At 43.6% G+C, this 18,742-nt stretch overlaps 1 protein-coding gene across 2 annotated transcripts in view; it reads left to right on the top strand.

Moving 5' to 3' along the window:
• Atg2b (autophagy related 2B) overlaps window positions 1-18,742 on the top strand; it is a 68,375-nt gene that overhangs the window by 19,592 nt on the left and 30,041 nt on the right. Inside the window, exons 7-21 of one of the 2 annotated variants that reach the window (XM_028764474.1) lie at window positions 1,810-1,906; window positions 2,436-2,621; window positions 3,785-3,939; window positions 4,030-4,132; window positions 5,591-5,852; window positions 7,683-7,833; window positions 8,278-8,370; window positions 8,487-8,675; window positions 12,254-12,527; window positions 13,894-13,996; window positions 14,246-14,441; window positions 14,984-15,126; window positions 16,938-17,095; window positions 17,405-17,577; window positions 18,084-18,234. In XM_028764474.1, the coding sequence (XP_028620307.1) occupies window positions 1,810-1,906; window positions 2,436-2,621; window positions 3,785-3,939; window positions 4,030-4,132; window positions 5,591-5,852; window positions 7,683-7,833; window positions 8,278-8,370; window positions 8,487-8,675; window positions 12,254-12,527; window positions 13,894-13,996; window positions 14,246-14,441; window positions 14,984-15,126; window positions 16,938-17,095; window positions 17,405-17,577; window positions 18,084-18,234 (2,434 nt within the window). The remainder of the gene's footprint in view (window positions 1-1,809; window positions 1,907-2,435; window positions 2,622-3,784; window positions 3,940-4,029; window positions 4,133-5,590; window positions 5,853-7,682; window positions 7,834-8,277; window positions 8,371-8,486; window positions 8,676-12,253; window positions 12,528-13,893; window positions 13,997-14,245; window positions 14,442-14,983; window positions 15,127-16,937; window positions 17,096-17,404; window positions 17,578-18,083; window positions 18,235-18,742) is intronic. The other variant, XM_028764475.1, reaches the window with a different exon arrangement.

The following is an 18,742-nucleotide window of genomic DNA, read 5'->3' as shown; positions in this document are numbered from 1 at the left end:
TTTTTTTTTTTTTAAAGATTTATTTATTTCATTTATGAATACACTGTAGCTGTCTTCAGACACACCAGAAGAGGGCATCAAATCTCATTACAGATGGTTGTGAGCCACCATGTGGTTGCTGGGATTTGAACTCAGGACCTCTGGAAGAGCAATCAGTGCTCTTAATCACTGAGCCATCTCTCCAGCCCTTTTGTGCCATTTCTTAAAGAAGCTTTTGTGGTTGTGTTTTGGCTAGATACAGTTCTTTAAATTTATAAGCTTTGATTTTTATTCAGATGTAAAGTTTTGTATACTGCCTTTAGATTTGTGTAATTATTCTCTGTGTTGCTTTTAGAATTCTGCATATTAAGGGACAGAGGAACACTAGCACTTTTGTGTGGTGACATTGTGTTCCAGTTCCAGCCAGTCTTGAGTATTTGGCGACACTCTTATTCTTGTCTGTACATGAATGTTTTTACACAGTTACTTGAGTATTTATGCATATTGTGTTGAATGTAAATAAATGACTATTCTATGGAAATGTGAGTTCAGGAGATCAGCACCGGGCAGCGTAGAGCTTGGAAGTGGTAACTCAGAATGGTCGTAATGGGGTAGCACGCCAGATTAGAACCTCAGTCTCCTCAGTGTTTAACCCTGAGTCTCTGAGCTGTGTGCTCAGATGTCATTCAAGAGTGTACCGCGTGCTCTGGTTTCTGAGAGAGTTGCTCCTGGGGTCTGTTGCTTCTTACACATTTAGTTCCAGTGGATGTTTGGGGAAAGTATTGGTAGAAAAGCAGGGAACTGCCTGGGTTGAGTTTAGAGAAATTTGTTACCACATTACAGAATCGAAAAATGCTTACTTAGTATTTTCAGTGTTCTATATTTTCAAATGAAAGCAGTGGGTACTTTGTTCTTTGAACTCCAAATTCAGAATGTACCAGTAATGAAATATTTCTATGATAATTAGAAATTAAACACTCGATTTTCCATTTTAATACAAACCAGAGTGTGATATTATCCAAGGAACAAAGCTGTCCAGTAACACATCTCCTCACTGTGCCCAGCCTTACTTAAGGGTGTGGGCTGGCTGTCGGCAAACACGAGGGGTGCCGTGGACAGCCGTGCTGTGGAAGGAGTGGGCCTTTGCACTGTGTCTACTGAGTTCAGCTCTGACTGAAGAGCAGTGTGGTCTTTGCTCTGTGGAACTGTTTCCTTGTCTGTAATACAGAAACAGTAATAACTTGAGAGTAGGGCTGGGTGATGGCTCGGTGCTCACCAGACACAATGAGACAGACGTAAGGGAAAAGTGTGTGCAGGGAACAAGAAGGGAAGGGCCCATTAGCAGTGCTTTCTGTCTGGGTTTCAGCTGTGCCTTCCAGCCTGTGTGCGGAAGGCAGGCTGCAGCCCGCTAAGCATCCTCAATGCATGCTGTGTAGTCTCCACATGGCTGAGCTGGGCTTATCGACTCTGACTCAATTGGTTGTTCTGAATGGTGATGAGTGCAGTATTCTCGCGTTGTTCTCTGGTCCCCAGAAGACGTGGAGATAGATGGTGTGATGCTGGACTTAGATGAAGTTTCTCAGGATCTTCCCTCCTGCGGCAATAGTTGCAGGTCTTTCTGTCCTTTTATTGAGATTGTATGAATCAATACTGTTAGATGAGGCTACCCGAGACCAAGGGCAGTACTTACCTTAGTAGTGCCTTAGTAGTACTTACCTTAGTAGTGCCTTAGCTTCTCCCAGTACTTACCTTAGTGTAGTGCCTTAGCTTCTCCCAGTTCCTCAAGATGAGTGTGTGGCGTTTATTCTCAAGCCTTGTTATGTTTTTCAGTTGGATGTTGATGGACAGACAGACTCCTTTCATCTATTCCTGTCACCGAGGCAGGTGCACCTCCTCCTGGATATGCTAGCAGCTATTGCTGGACCAGGCAAGTGTGACCCTGCTGGCGTTACATCCTGGAATTCTTGAAACTCTTAAGGGAAAATATAGAACAGAGGTGAAGATGTATTACTTTGGGGTATATGACATTACAGGTGTATTGTGAGTAGATACTCTGAGGACTTTATTGGATTAGCCCTTTTGTGTTATGGGTTTGAATTTGCATTTAGACTATTTGTGACACATTCATTTTAAAAATTGTTTTGACCTGTATCTTTGGTTGGGGAACATTGTATTTGATATTTCATATATTTCATATAACTGAAAAAAAAACCATGTAGTTGTTGTGAGTAGCACACACATTATTTTTAGATACTCATATTTTCTAGAGCTAAGAGTTTAGATTCTTGTCCATTTGCTTAAAACTGTTGTTTAGATTTCTGATTGATAGAACAGTGATTTTCTGCTAGTGTGGTCAAGTTGCCATTTGGTATTGGATAAGTGGGGTTTGGGAAAGAAATGCTTAAGTAACTAACTACAAATTTAATTTTGCTTTCCTTTTATATATACACTTGTAGAAAATTCTAGCAAAATAGGGCTCGCTAATAAAGACAGAAAAAATCGACCCATGCAGCAGGAGGATGAGTACCGGATTCAGATGGAATTGAACCGGTATTATCTGAGGAAAGATTCCCTCTCTATGGGTGTGTCTTCAGAGAAGAGCTTCTATGAGACAGAAACGGCTCGTACACCTTCTAGCCGTGGTAAGCAGCTCAGACAGTCAATACTAGACCTACATTTTCCCTTATGTGAATTAGACTTGATTTGGCTTCTTTGAAAAATCACTTGCAGTGGAGAACAGAAGACCTGCGGGGACGACACTGATTCTGTTCTGTTGGCCCACCTGCACAGCAGTGGGCACCATGCTACCACTTTCAAGTGTATAGGTGGTCTTGAAAGCAATGATAATCTCCCTAAGGGAGTCAGTGTGTAAAATGTAGATCAACACATAAATAGTTTGGGGACAACTGTCATCTCATCAGTGTGTGCTCACTTGAGTGTGTGCAGTGGACACCCTTAAGGAGCAAGCGTTTCTGACCTTGCCATCCTGTTGGTCTAACTGGTACCCAGCCTGTTTGACATGACAGAAATTTCAGACTGGATGAACACTGTAAATAGTAAGAATCTGATGAAATGTAAAATGTTGAACCAAATAAAAAATTAAAGCCTACTCAAGGAACTGGTAGACATACTGAGCTTGATTTTTGTGAGGGTCAGATAGTCAGTAGAGAGAAGGAACTGCACTTCCAGTGGAGTCCTGAATGTCTCTGGTTCCTCATTCTCATCTGGAAAGTAGCTATATGCATGAAAAACCAGAGACTGCAGTACAGTTACACAGTTTTATTACTTACAATTTGGTGCTGGAGACGAAACCCAGAGCCCCGTGTGAGCTGATGCCATTTGAACATCTGAATTTAGCTGGGCAGTGGTGGCGCATGTCTTTAATCCCAACACTTGGGAGGCAGAGGCAGGCGGGTTTCTGAGTTCAAGGCCAGCCTTGTCTACAGAGTTCCAGGACAGCCAGGGCTACATAGAGAAACCCTATCTTGAAAAACCAAGTGGGGAAAAAAAATAAAGAAAATGAAAATCTGAATTTTAACTTCTCAATTGCTATATGACAACTAAAAATTTGTTGTACGGCTGCATGTCATATTAACCCAGAAAACGCTCAGTGGGAGGCTGGGTCTTTTGCTGATTGTGTGCAGTTGTGTGTTTACTGTGCTGCTAAGCGCCACACACACTCCTGCAGCAGAGCCCTGCAGCTGTGTCTCGGATAACTGGAAGGAGGCTCTGTAAGTGTGACTAAACTACTTGGAAGAGCACACTGGGGGAGTGTGTCATCAATGACAAAGTATGTTCTCTCCAGAAGAAGAAGTTTTCTTCTCCATGGCCGACATGGACATGTCTCACAGTCTGTCCTCTCTTCCACCCCTTGGGGACCCACCACACATGGACCTGGAGCTGTCGCTGACTAGTACATACACCAATACACCTGCAGGATCGCCGCTAAGTGCTACTGTGGTAAAGTATTACTTCATTTCTTCTGATCTTACAAAGCTGCTCCTAAGATCCTAGGCTTTATTCATATATTTAAAAACCAATCTTTTGTAGCTTCAGCCAACTTGGGGAGAGTTTGCCGACCACAAAGAACAGCCAGTAAGAGGGCCGGCATTCCAGTCTGACGTGGTCCACCCGGCGTCCTTACAAAAAGCTGGTTAGTTTCCACTGGAGGCTTTGGAACTTTAAAGGAGTAGAGTATCTCTAAAATAATGTATTTTACCATTTTCCTCTCTCTTCCTTCAGAATAAACATCGATCTGTCTGTCTGTCTGTCTGCTTATCTATCTGCCTACCTACCTACTTATATGTATCTATCTATGTATCTGTCCCTATCACCTATTTATCAATTATTCATCTACTTTTTTTCCTGTGCTCCTGGGAATTGTACCTAGGGCCTTGCATGTGGCAAGCTTCACTCTACTGTCACATTTTATGTGTCTCTTTCATAAGTTTTCTTTTAGCTTAGGAGAATCACAAAGTTTAGGAAGGAAAGAATAATTGGACAATTCATTGAAAATATTTTAAAATAGTTACTTATTCATTATACTCTCTTTTTGCTTTTGAGATAGGGTCTCGTGTAGCTGAGGCTGGTTAGCTCTGGTCTCACTTGAACTCCAGACCCTTCTTCCTCCACCTCTTGAGTTCTAGGTTACTAGATGTGCACCACTGTGCCTTGTTCTCATTATATTTTTTATATATTTAAATACATAGATATTAGGGGGAAATATACAACATGTTTCACATCATTGCAATTTAAAACTTTCAGTTCACTATCTGATTTGTGTTGTGTGTATATGTGTGCACATGCGTGTGTGTTTGTATGCCTGTGTGTTTGTGTGATATATGTGCGTTCATGTGTGTCTGCATGTGTATGGTGTATATATTTGTGTGTGTGTGCATAGTATGTACGTGTGTGCCTACACATGTTTATATGTGTAAGCATATTGTGCATGTGTGTGTTTGCATACATGTTTATATATTTTTGTGTATGAATGTGTGTATATGCTTATATGCACATCTGTACCTGTGTGTGTTTATAGGTTTATAGGTGTATTTGTGTGTCTGTGTGTTTCTGTGTGTGCACTACAAGTGCATGTGTCTGTGCATTGGACAAGGAAACGTGACGGTTCCCAGCCAGTGCTCCATCATTAAGTTATACACTAGCTGGCTGAGTTGTTTCATTGTTTTTATAGTGTTTAAAAGAAAGTCTCAATTTTGATTGTGCATTTCCCTTTCCAGAACTGGGGATTGAACTTAGTACTTTGAGCCTGCTTGGCAGTTGCTTTACCACTGTTCTGCACTCTTGAACCTTATTCTTCAAAATCTAACTGAACTAATTTAACTAAGCTTAAAGGAGAATTTGGTGTGCAGAGTTTGGTTAATCTTGATTTTTTTTTCCTCACACAGTTTTATAGTACAAAAGATGTGTCCACACATTTCTACTTACTGAGATGGACTCTCGTACTTCAGGTACAAGAATCCTGCATGCCAGATGCAGCAGGATAGCGGCCTATTTAAGATGTCTACTGTCACTCTAACTGCTCTGGGCTTAATCTCCTTAAAGTTAAGATAACATCTTGTCATTCTGACTCATATAGCTTCATGTGTTTCAGCTCTCCCCTCTAGGTCGGCTTCAGTGGATGAATCCAGACCTGAGTTTATCTGCAGGTTGGCTGTCGGCATCTTCTCGGTCTCTGTGCTTCACATCGACCCTTTGTCTCCAGCGGAAACGGCTCTGAACGTCAATCCATTGACACGCATGGCCACCGATTTCTTCTCTTGTATAGAAAAAATGGACCCAGCAATATTTTCGACGAGTGATTTTAAGTCTTTCCGAGCAGTCTTTGCAGAAGCTTGTTCACACGATCACCTTAGGTAAACTCTCACGATTACTAAAGACACTTCCTAAAGAACCTAACATGCACTTTTGCGTTGTTTACCTTTCTGCATTGGTTTTTAATGACTAACAGTCACTGCAGTGGCACAGAGATGTTCCGCAGAGTCTCCTTCACGCAGTGAGAGCAGTGCAGCGGTGGAGCTGGGTAGTCTGTGGCTCCTCCCTGTCCTTGCCAGGTTTGTGTGACCACAGCTTGCTCTCATCCTTGCCATCACTGTCAAAACTATGGAAATGGTTCTTCTTGGCACTGGCAGTGACAGAGGTGATACTGGTGTTGAGGCTGAGATGGATGAGGGAGAGCTTGGGAAGCGCTAGGCCATGAGGTGTGGTGTTACCAAGCCTGGGCCAAGTGTGCATGTTTCATTTTCTGCTGATTCTTAGAGCCATGAGCCTTCCTGAGGTGAGACCTAACAGATGAGCTGATTGAACCAGCGAATATAGGGTTAGCGTGCACATGTGCTGTGCGTGTGTGTGTGTGTGTGTGTGTGTGAAAAACTCTTACTTTTTTTATTTCTATGGCTGTATGTGTACAGACAGTTGTGAACTGCCATGTAGGTACTGGAGTTTGGAGTTTGAACCCGGATCTTTTGGAATAACCTGTGCTTTAATCACTGAGCTGTCTCTCCAGCCCCAGTACTGTGTATTTTAATATGTATGGAATCTATAAAATGAGTAAAATGAGTGATATTTTGTATAATGTCTGGACACGTACAATTTGGTTTTGGTGACAGGATGCAGTCTAGTGTGGCCTCAAATTTTGAGGCAGCCTAAGCCAACCCTGGGCTCCAGCCCACTTGCTCCCACCTCCTGAGGTGATAGATGCAAGCCAGCATGCTTGCTTTTAGGTAGTGCTGGGGTTGAACCAGGGCTTCCTGTGCAAGGCTGGTCTCTGCAGCTGAGCTGAGCCCTTAGCCCTAGCTTGAGGTTTTTGTCGCTAAGTTTTCTTGAGTGTCAAACGTGAAGTAGTTTTTGACTCCCATCAAAGGACCTCTATATAGGTTAGGACCGTAGCACTTCTAATAAAATTATAAAAACATTTTTCCCTCAGTTTTGTTAGAGTTTGAAACAGCTTCTGGTAGAAAATATGACACAAAAACTGTGAACCCATCAACTTAAGTTTTTAAAATACTGCATGATTTTTGTTCCTTGGTTTTTGAGACAATCTCAACTGTCAGAAGCACTGGTCTGAAACACATGGACTTCCAGACTACTGGGATTTCAGGTGTTCACACTATGCCCAGCTTGAAGGATGCCTTCATTTTTTAGATTGTTTTAAGAAATGATTTCATACACTTTACAGTTCTGCATTTTTTAAAAGAAGTTATTTTGTTTTAAGACAGGGTCTTATCTTGTAACCTTGACTGGCCTGGAACTTGGTCTGTACTAGACTGGCCTCAAACTTGTAGAGATCCATCTGCCTCTGCCTCCCAAGTGCTGGCATTAAAGGCATGTGTGTGCCACAGTGTCTGGCCAGATCTGAGAGATTTTATCCACTGCACTGTAAGCTTGGAGCGGGGAGAAAAGTAGGGCACTGTTGGGCAATACATGCGTCCTAGGAGGCGTACCCTAGGAGAGATGTTAGGAAATAGGAAATGGGAAGCTTGTGGCCTTAGGAATACTCACAGTCACTAACAGCTTGGACTTGTTAGATAAAGTGTATATTATTATATTCTTATAGAATAGTATTAGAGCATAGTAATATCATATAGTAATATGTAATATTGTATACTGCTAACATTTGCATGCTTATGCTATGTTGCTTAATTTTAGAAGCATGTGTAGACCCTTAAATACTTCCTTTGTGATAGATTTATAGGTACCGGCATCAAAGTGTCCTACGAGCAGAGACAGAGGTCAGCTTCCCGACATTTTAGCACCGACATGTCCATTGGGCAAATGGAGTTTTTGGAGTGTCTGTTTCCAACGGATTGTCATTCGGTCCCTCCTCACTACACAGAGGTAAATGCTGGACCCTCTTTGGAGTGCTTTTTAGAATTGTTTTGCTTTTTAAAGGAATCAAGTGAACAATACTTTTCTTTAAAGTGTACCAGCTTCATGAAGTGTGTTAGTGTTATTTTTATCTTTGGGATTGTTGAAACAAATTTTAAACTATGTCATTTAATGTTATTCTGTGAAGTTAGTAAACATTTAAATGAGGGGCAGACAGGTATGGGCTGTTACTCTATTTTGTTTTCAGAGTGATTTCTTAGGTACTGAATGTGTGAGCCCTCGCCTGCACTCTGCAGGGGAGGTGCTGAGGCTCTCACAGCAGAGGGCTGCTTGAGCAGGGTTGGCTGCTGTCCCTGCAGCGAGCCTGTCACCCACTGGGAGAGCTCCTGTGAGCTGCATGGCTCATTTCAGCTTATGTCCTAACTGAAGCCCGTCTCCATCCTTGTCTTCAAGCTTCTAACGTTCCATTCCAAGGAGGGGACTGATGCCCACCTTCCCGTGTGTCTTCAGCTTCACTATAAACACTCTGAGACTAGAGGACCCCAGGTAAGAGACCTCTGTGGGCACCACTGCACATTGTTGGTTGGCCTTTATTTTGTCACACTTTTTTAACCAAGTTTTACCATTTTGTTAATAATTATATTGTGCTTTTTTTTTTAAAGGGTAATCAAGCAAGACTTAGTTCAGTTCCTCAAAAGGCAGAATTACAAATTAAATTAAACCCGGTGTGTTGTGAGCTGGATATCAGTATTGTGGATAGGCTGAATTCCTTGCTTCAACCACAGAAACTCACTACAGTGGAGGTGATGGCCTCGCACATGTATGCTTCGTATAATAAGCACATTAGCTTGGTGAGTATGCCGGAAGCTGTACCTTAGGCATAATTAATATGTACCAAGGACCAGCCTCAGCTCAGAGGGGGGGTTCTGAGAGGAGTGTCTGGGAGGGGGGTGGGGGAGGGGGTGAGAGATGATGACAAACTATTCAAATCAAATCTTGGGTCCAAGCCGGTGTCCTGTGTTCTGCCTGAGGTGGCTCCCTAGACAGCTCGCTGTAGAGAGCTCGTGGCTCTGCAGTCGCTCCATCGACTGAGGTGACTTTTCAGCTTGTTCTCTTCTGTGCTCTGCTCTGCTCTGCTCTAGGCAGCATTTTTGCTATTCTAGAAAACTCTGTGGTTGAGACATCTAGCTTTCTGCTCGAGACAGCTCTCTCTGGTTGAGACAGCTCACTCTGCTAGTAAAAATTACCAAAAGCCCCCTGGCTAGCTCATGGGTTTTCTGACCAAAGTCAGATAAGCTGCTATAAAAAAACCCTTGGATTTTCTAACCAAGTCAGAAATCTTGTTAGAAAAATTCTGAAAGTAATTCTTGGGTTTTCCGATTAAAATCAGAAAGCCAGAAAAAATTCTAAAAAGGCTGTGCTTGCTCTCTAAGTAATTCTTGGGATCTTATTAGAAAAAATTCTAGAAGAGCTCAGAAATCCTGTTAGGAAACGTTCTCGAAGAGCTTTGGTCACTCTTCAGAGTTGAGATAGCTCAGCTCTTACTAGAGGGAAAGTCTAAGAAAGAACTGCTGTCTGCCTTCTGTCAGCCTATCTCCTGTAGACCAGGTCTGTCAGTTTCGTTATGGATTCCAGGTCCCTCGTGACCGTCCCACAGCACTCCACAACATTAGCCACTCCCTAAATCTGTTACTCCTTCCTTAGCATCTGTCTGACAAAGCTGGCTCCGTGCGGCTGCCTCCGTCCCTCTAGATCTGTGGAGCCCTTTACACAGTTCATACTGCATCCTTATATTTTGGCATAGTTAAGAAATTCTGTGTTTTCAAGCTTATGTTTTTAGAGTTCTTTTCCACCGCTTTAAGGGCTGTCCTGAAGGTTGCAGTGTTTACCATTGTGCTGAGACATTAGCTGCACCTTTGCCTCCTGAACTCATGCTGTCTCGGATCATCATGCAGTCATTAACGGAGGAACATGAAAATATGTACATTATGATATTCATAAGTTTTAAGCCCACAGCAGCTGTCAACATTTGACATTCCTGGTGCCCCATGCTGGCTGGCCCTGTCACAGGGGAGGAACCATGTCATTCTGTCCCTACAAAGGGCATGCCAGACTCAGCAAATATGCCTATTGGGGAAATTTATGAAAAAAGTCTTAATACATTAAATAGGCTATACTAGAGCAATATTATTCATAATAGTAAAAGCTAGATATTCTAAAATTATTTTTATTTAAAAATTGTTTTTCTTATTTTTAGTTTTTTTGAGGCAGTAGACCAGGCTGGCCTCAAACTCACAGAGGTCCTCCTTCCTCTGCTTCTAAGTGCTAGGATTAAAGGCATGCACCACCACACCTAGCTTAGAAATTATTTTTAAATGTCTCATGTGTTTCTAACCTAGAACTTCATATGTAGTCAAGGATGATGTTGAACTTATTTTATTTTTTTAAATTTCTCAACACAGGGTTCTTCTGTATCCCTGGCTATCCTGGAACTTACTCTGTAGACCAGGCTGGCCTCAAACTGAGAGATCTGCCTGTCTCTGCCTCCCGAGTGCTGGGATTAAAGGCATGCACCACAACTGCCTATGGTGATCTTGAGCTTTCGACTTTTTCTCCACTATCCTGCTATGCACTGATAACAGCTAGGTCAGTTTGATCATTCTACTGAAAGATATCTTGTTGCATTTCTGCTGGTGTGCTGTGTGGTGCCAGCTGTGTGAAGAGCACTGTCAGGAAGGGTTGAGTGAGCAGGAGAATGTCTTCTGAGACAGGATCGCATTATTGACCCAGGTTGTCCAGAAACGTGTGTTCCTCCTGCATCAGCCTTTCCAGTAGGAAAATTCCAGGCATGTGACACTCTGGCTTCCCCTAGATTGCTGTTAGGCAGAATCTAGACAGAAAAGTTGATATGCAGAGGAATGGTTAGACAAGGAGCTGACAGTATGCAGCACAGTGGGGTCAGTTTTCTTTCTTTGGATTTTGGAAAATACTACAACACACTCACAAAGTTTTATTTTCATTTCACAAACGTGAACGAGGTAAAAAGGAAAGCCCAGGTAGCACAGGAGTGTTTTGGAGAATGTGGGGTGAGATCGTGTCTCACTGCATCACTCTTGCTGGGGTCTGGTGTGTGGTGTGGACTTGAAGCAGTGCGCCGGGGTCTCGGTGGTTGGAGCGTTAGCCTGTAGGACCCAGGCTGACAGATGGCTTTCGTAGGCAGAGGTCAGTGCAGCATCGTGTGCCCGCAATCACGGCTGCTCTGGGGCTGAGGCAGCTTTGCCCTTCATTCCTGGTGCTGAAGCAGCATTCCTTAGTTTTCATGGCTTCCTGTTGATAGTTCTTTTAAGTTGAAGGCCAGTCTCTCTCTATAGTTACTGTCAATCTTGGGAGGGTTGGGATGGCCATATCATCCCCTGGATTTTCTTAGGTTTTTTTTTTTTGTTTTTGTTTTGTTTTGTTTTTTTGAGACAGGGTTTCTCTGTATAGCCCGGGCTGTCCTGGAACTCACTCTGTAGACCAGGCTAGCCTTGAAATCAGAAATCCGCCTGCCTCTGCTTCCCAAGTGCTGGGATTAAAGACGTGTGCCACCACCGCCCGGCTTTTTTTTTTTTTTTTTGGATTTTCTTAGTTTTGATTTGAGATTTGAGAGTGGGTGGAGTTTATGTTAGAAAGCCAACCAGGGGAGAGATAGAATAGATATATGAAAACTCCTGGTTTCTAACTTCAGAGAAGCAAGGGAGAAGAGGGAGGGCTGTGGAGGAGTCAACGGGAGCACAGCACAGTGCCATACAAGAGGACACCACAGGGTAGCCCGTGCCAGGCTGCCATGACAGGGAGCTTTGTGAGGGGGGCACATTTTATGGAAAATTAGAAATCAACTTTTGTTTGAATGGATACTTTTGACCATTTTGTATAATAGTGATTTTTAACTGTAGATCTTAGGTCTGGTTCTTCCTTCCAATCTCATACTCCCGGAAATAAGACTCAGACTCAAAATATATTTACTAATATGCTGGCCATATAACGGCATTCCTCTCTGACTAGATTATAATTTAAAGTAACCCACATATTCTAATCTACATTCTGCCTCCTGGCTGGTTACCTGTGCTCGGGGACCATGTGTCCATCTTGTCATATCTTCCTGGGTGAATCTTCCTCACCTGCCACTCTCCCAGAATTCTTTCTGCCTCCTGTATGCCCCACCTATTTCCTGCCTAAGCCATAGGCTATCAGTTTTATTATTGACAGGTGTCAAGTCCATATGGGCATAAGATATTTTACATTTAACTTAGTGGATTTGTTAGCAGGCAAGTTTGTACCTGTTCCTGTTGTCCATGGTAAGCTGTGGTTGTTTGTGGGTGCTGTGTCACTCGGGGAGCAGCGACGGTGCTCACTGAAATCCTGAGCACGCCTCGTTGTCCTGTTTCAGCACAAGGCTTTCACGGAAGTGTTCCTAGATGACACGCACAGTCCTGCGAACCGCCGGGTGTCAGTCCAGGTTGCCACCCCAGCTCTGCACCTGTCTGTTCGCTTCCCTATTCCCGATCTTCGATCAGACCAGGAAAGAGGACCCTGGTTTAAGAAGTCACTTCAGAAGGAGACCCTTCATTTAGAATTCACAGATCTGGAGTCCAAGACAGAGTTTGTGGGAGGATCCACCCCAGAACAGACTAAACTGGAACTGACTTTTCGAGAGCTATCTGGTAAGACCGAACACCCCTGTTCAGTGTGTGTTCACAGAACAGACTACATGTAGAACACTGCTCCTCGCAGTACCTCAAATGGGAAAACTGGGAGCACAGTTAGAGACTAGAGCAGTCGTCTCCTCCCAGAATTAGGTGGAGAATTTAAAAAAAAAAAAAAACAACGTGCAATGATTGGTTTGCTTTGGTGACACTCTTATCTTCTGTAGGAATGAGTGTGCTAGCTTGTTCTATCATTGCGTACCACTTACCGTGTGCAATAGGGAATGGGCAGCCTGAGCGCCACTCTCTCCCGGTTCTGCACATGCAGGTCACACACATGCTGTCCTTTCCTTTGGGTCTCCCTAGCTCCCAGTGGCAAGGGCAAATCTGACTCCTGAGTTCTCGGTCACCACACTAACTCCCTTCTGGGGACATCATGGTAAAATATGACACAGATCTGCTCCATTCTCATCCCTGCAGGTTAGTGAGCAGACTGTATGAAAACTCTGCCCGTTTCGCTTCTTCCTCTGTCACCAGCTCCCCTCACACCTCTCAGCAGCCAGAGTTTCCCTGGTCTGTTCTGATGTCTGAGTTTGACAGGTTTTTGTTGATACTTAAATGGACATTTGTCAGCGACATTGAGAAGCAGATGTTTACTTGCATTCTGCCATCCCTTATAGCTTTCTGTTTTAGAGGAAGGTTCTGAAGGGCAGGGAGAAGCCAGTGTGGCAGTTAGCATGCATATACAAATTCCACACCAAAGTGTGTTTGTGTCTTTATGTTTTCTTCTTAGTTAGCTGCATCAGCCTTTCTTTTTTCTCTGCCACACTAGAGACTGAATTCAGGGTCTTACATGCTGGACAGTCACTCTACCTCTGAGCTGTATGTATCTCTAAGCTTTTCTTCTGTGAAGAAATGACTGGGGCTAGAGAGATGGCTCCGTGGTTAAGAGAACTTGCTGTAACACCTGAAGACCCAAGTTCAGATACCAATACCTGTGTAACAAGCTGAGCATGGTCTCTGTGCCCGAAAGCCACTAGAAGGTAGTCCCAGGGGCTTGCTGCCTGCCAGCTTAGTCAAACAAAGTGTATGCTCCTGCCTCAAACAAATACAATGGTGAGAAAGAAGTTACCTGATTCCTCAAATATACACAAGGAAATCGTTACCAGTACTTGGTAGTGACTGGACATGTTTACTATAGTTATGTGTCTTATACATGAAATAGTGGTATTTTATTTGAATGAAAACTGGCCTAGTCATACACATATCATGCCTAGCACAGGCTACATTAAAGTAGGGACCGCTGAGTGACTGCAGAGCTATGAATGATGTGATCTTCAGCATCTGAGAAGCACATTGCAGTAACACCATCTTGGTTCTGTAGGGTCATTCCAGGAGGAGAAGGGAGGGCCGTCTGTCAAGTTCTTCCATGTGTCTGGTGGAGTAGATGGAGACACAGCATCCTCAGATGACTTTGACTGGCCACGGTGAGCAAATGTAGGGGTGTAATGGAACTTTCAAAAAGTCAGCTTTTGAGTTGGCAAGAATCCACTGCTAGTGGCCTTCCTTTGTTTACTGCACATGCCGTGAAGTCTGCCTGTCTGTAAGTGGGTTACAGGAGGGACGGGCTATGTCAGATTGACAGTTAATCAGTGCTCACCGTGTAAACCTGGAGAAAGGAAACCTGTTGTCGTGTATACTTGCATCTTGATTTATCAAATTATCTTTGCGATCAGAATGGTACTGAAAATAAATCCACCAGCCATGCATTCCATTTTGGAGAGAATAGCAGCTGAGGAAGAGGAAGAAAATGATGGTCACTACCAAGAGGAGGATGAAGGAGGGGCTCATTCCCTGAAAGATGTCTGCGACCTGAGGCGGCCAGCCCCGTCTCCCTTTTCCTCTCGTAGAGTCCTGTTTGAGAATGAGCAGGTAAAGAGAAGCATGGCGAGTGCTGCGGGGTGCTTAGCCCAGTCAGCCATGGAGAGTGCTTTCCTGCTTCCCCTCCGCCCCATCCTTCCCTCCCTTTCTCTTTGTGTCTCAGGTTAGTTTTGAACTTGTGACCCTCTTGCTTCCATTTCTGAGTTGTGTGATTACAGCTTGTGCACTACACTTGGCTAGTTCTTTATTTTTGAAAGACCACTATAATCCTGACACTTGGGAGGTAGAGGCAGAAGGATTGTGAGTTTGAGACCAGATTGGAAGACATTACAAGAGCCTCTTGTATAAACAACGAACATTACCAGCAACAAGAACTCCCAAACAGCAATAGCAACAACAAAAATAATCTGTGTGTTTTTATACTTTGTAACTCTTGGTATCTAATTTTCTTGATGTATAGTCTCCCTAGTTAAAGGTTATGTTTTATTTGCTCGCATAGTAAATTTTATAGTAATTTTAAAAAATGCTGCTACTGTTTTAAACGTAGGTTGCTTCTTTGATGTGCTTTCTCACATTAGACTGTTGTATTTTAGATGGTGATGCCGGGAGACCCAGTGGAGATGACAGAGTTTCAGGATAAAGCCATCAGCAACTCGCACTACGTGCTGGAGCTTCTGCTTCCCAACATCCACCTGACACTGCCCAGCAGAAGCTTCTATGAGAAGCTCTATAACAGGCGAGTGTGAGCTGCCCGGGACGGCCAGCTCTCCAGCTTACAGACTCTTGCTCTGATAGTTTTTCATGCTGTTGATGTTGTCTGTGGAGCTGAGTGTCCCAATCTGTGTCAGAAAGAGCCAACACCTCCCAAACAGCCACAACAAGAATAATTCATAAATTGTTTGTACTAGTTTGTAACTCCAAGATTGATTGATAATTGTTTTCTCTGTATGTATGTTCTCCTGTGTTGCGGGTGTGTGAAATGCTTACTTCACAGCCTGTAGGCTGCCTGTTGGCTGTGTCAGCGGGCTGCTGAGAAGTGCTATTTTTCAATGGGGTGAAGAGCATTTGGAGATTTGAGTAGCAGACCAACAGGCACTGGCTAGGTTTCTCAGGGTTTTTTTTTTTTGGTTTTTCAAGACAGGGTTTCTCTGTGTAGTCCTGGCTGTCCTGGAACTCACTCTGTAGACCAGGCTAGCCTTGAACTCAGAAATCCACCTGCCTTTGCCTCCCAAGTGCTGGGATTAAAGGCATGCGCCACCACCACCCGGCTGTCTCATGGTTTTTTTGTAACAAAAAATTTAATTTATTGTATTTAAATACTCCAACTCATCTACCTAGGAAATATGGTGAAATGGAATTTCGAGTCACAGACTCTGATAAGTGAGGATACTTCTCATAGCCTCTGTCACCCCAGTTTGTACAAATGGAGATGGTCCTGAGGCTCACCCAGCAGGGCCACTTGGAGGATTACATCACCTCAGCATCAGGCCTGTAGTAAACTCTTGGGCAACCTCAGGAGCGAGGTGAGGCAGTGCTTCCTTAGTCTGACCGTTTCCAGCTGTAACAAGTTCTCCTTCCCCTTGTCTTCAGAGACCATTGCTTCTGCAATGGATTTGTTTGGTGCCAGGTATCCCTGGTGCTAAGTCTTAGGGTCTCCAGGTCTTCCCACTGATCCGTGGTCGTAAGTCTTAGGGTACCAGGTACACTTTAGTGCAATAGTCAGGACAAGATTTCACATACCAGGCCATTGGCATATAGAAAGAAAATGGTATCACGTTAAGTTAGGTTTTTGTTTTGTTTTTAAACTATTTATTCATTTATTTTATTTAGATTTAGAGTGTGTGTGTATGTTTGGGTTTATGTGTGTTTGTATTTGTATGTGTGTGTTTGTATATGTTTGTCTTTGTGTGTCTTTGGGAGCTGAGTGTAATCTTGAACACCAGCTTTTCTTCTGCATGACAGTGTGACTTTGGGGAGATCACTTAAGCTTTAAGTGGTGGCTTCTTCATGGGTAAATTGGGGTAGTAGCTCTCCTGTCTGTCCCTTGGGACTGGTGGACAGGGACTGTTAAGAGTGTCCCTATGGCAGCTTGCCAAGTAAAAGCTGTCAAGCGCCTGAGCAGTCTTCCTACTGTCATTTGGGAGTGGCTTGTTGTTGTCGTTGTTGTTTTTTTGGTTTTTTTTTTTTTTGGTTTTTTTGTTTTTTTAAAGAGAAGGTCTCACTGTGCAGCCCTGGTTGGTATGGAACTTGCTGGCCTGAGACTGCTTCTGTCTCTTAGGTTTGAAGGCATGCTCCATTACACTTGACTGTGAGCTTTTCTCTTTAGTTAGCTGACACTAGGTGAGTGTCTAGTTAGGGTCCAGTCTCAGATTCCTTTCTCTGGTCTCGCTTTCCCACCGAAGCGCGTACCTGCTGTTTAAAAGCACCTTCGCAGGCTTCTTTTCCATTCCTGTTTGAAATCTTATCTCGCACAGGATCCTCGAAAGGGGATCTTCCGTCTGTCTTCACTTACAAGTTTCCCATTCATTTCGTACTTTGTGTCTCCAGGATCTTTAATGACTTGCTGCTCTGGGAGCCAACAGCTCCTTCACCAGTGGAGACACTTGAAAATGTTTCCTATGGCATCGGACTCTCGGTGGCCAGTCAGCTGATAAACACCTTCAGCAAAGATAGCTTCAGTCCCTTTAAATCTGCAGTTCACTATGGTAATGTATTTTACACTGGTTGTGGTATAAACACCTAATTTATAAGTCTCGGATTTGTTTTCTATTTGTACGCTGTACTTTCTTTGGAAATTTCTATGACTTTCTCCATATCCGTGTCTATTCTGACAAGAACTTTGCTCAAGTGTGTAATCTTTGGCATGACCATGTACATGTTTGAAATTCACTTGGAGGCCCCTCTCCCTCGAGGTTCTGTCCTGTGTGAGAATGCAGAGTGCTGTTGTGATCACTGTAAGCTGCTGTCGTGCTTAGCTGTCAGAACCTGTAATAGTAGGTCTTTTCCCTGCATAGATGAAGACAGTGGATCTGAAGAAGAGACTTTGCAGTATTTTTCTGCTGTTGATCCCAACTATCGTTCCCGTAGGAAAAAAAAGTTGGACTCTCAGAACAAGAACTCTCAGAGCTTCCTCTCAGTGCTTCTGAGTATCAATCATGGACTAGTGGCAGTGTTCACTGATGTAAAGGTATGAAGTGGGGCAGAGTTGTGTTAGTGTGGGGGATGGGGAGCACTGTCCAGGATGCCAGAGAACGCAGCCACTTTGGGAGCTTTCTCTGCTGCTCTATGGCTGGATGTAAGAACACACCTGCCAGTTCTGCCAGCGAGGGCAGTCATTGGAACTGTTTTCTGTCCCATCTTAAAAGAGGGTGAAGCACAGGTGTTTGTCACAGAGGACTTACATAGCACACACATTGTTCAGTGTTTTGGCCCACTGTATTGAGTGGCTCAAGAATCAGACTGCTTTGTGTGTTGGGACGGTTTTCCTGAGTTAGATTCAGAGAGAGCATCCCAAAGCACATTCTTTCTCAGTTAAATGATGGCTGTTGCAGCCTGAAGCTCAGTGACTGAGAGCCTCCTTCTGTGGGCAGCTGCTGTGTGTTTTAGGTTCTATCTCCAGGACTAGAATTTGACCAAAAGAAAAAAAAAGTGACTTGTGTCCCCCCGACCCCCACCCCCCGGTTGTTTTTTTAGCAAGATAATGGAGATCTGATGGAAAATAAGCATGGTGAATTCTGGCTAGAGTTCACTAGCGGCTCATTCTTCTGCGTGACAAAGTATGAGGGCTTTGATGACAAGCACTACATCTGCTGGCATTCCAGCAGCCTCAGGCTGTACCACAAAGGTAGGGGATGGTACCTTTTCCTCTCTTGTGTTGGGCAAGTGCATTTCCTATTTGATAAAGTCGTCTCAGTGATACAGCTTTGATGTAAGTTGTATTCTGTTGGGAGTTCTGGTTTTGTTGCCAAAGTCATACTTCTAGAGTAAAACTTTTTTGTTTGTTTTGAGACAAGATCTCACTGTATACCCAACACTGGTCCTGAACTTGAGACTTTACTGCTTCAGCCTCCCAAGTTCTAGGATTGTAAGTACGCACTACCTCTACCTTACAAATTTTGAGTAGTTACCTGAATTACTCTGTGAATAGTCACAACGATGGGAAAGTCTTGTTTTCCTAATATTTTAGAATCTTTGGTTTGTTTTTTTTTTCTTGTGAGTTTTTGCTCTCAGTTATATGAACATTGACAAACAGCAGCAGGTTGTTGCTGCCGTGCTGACGTTTGACCCCATGCCCCCGGAACCATCCCAGTAGAGTAACCATCCCAGGTTCTGTGGGGATCTCTGCAAGCACA

The sequence above is a fragment of the Grammomys surdaster genome, unplaced genomic scaffold (assembly GCF_004785775.1).
Source record: "Grammomys surdaster isolate TR1022 unplaced genomic scaffold, NIH_TR_1.0 144, whole genome shotgun sequence".
Taxonomy (NCBI): domain Eukaryota; kingdom Metazoa; phylum Chordata; class Mammalia; order Rodentia; family Muridae; genus Grammomys; species Grammomys surdaster.
This window is presented reverse-complemented; position numbering and strand designations above follow the sequence as displayed.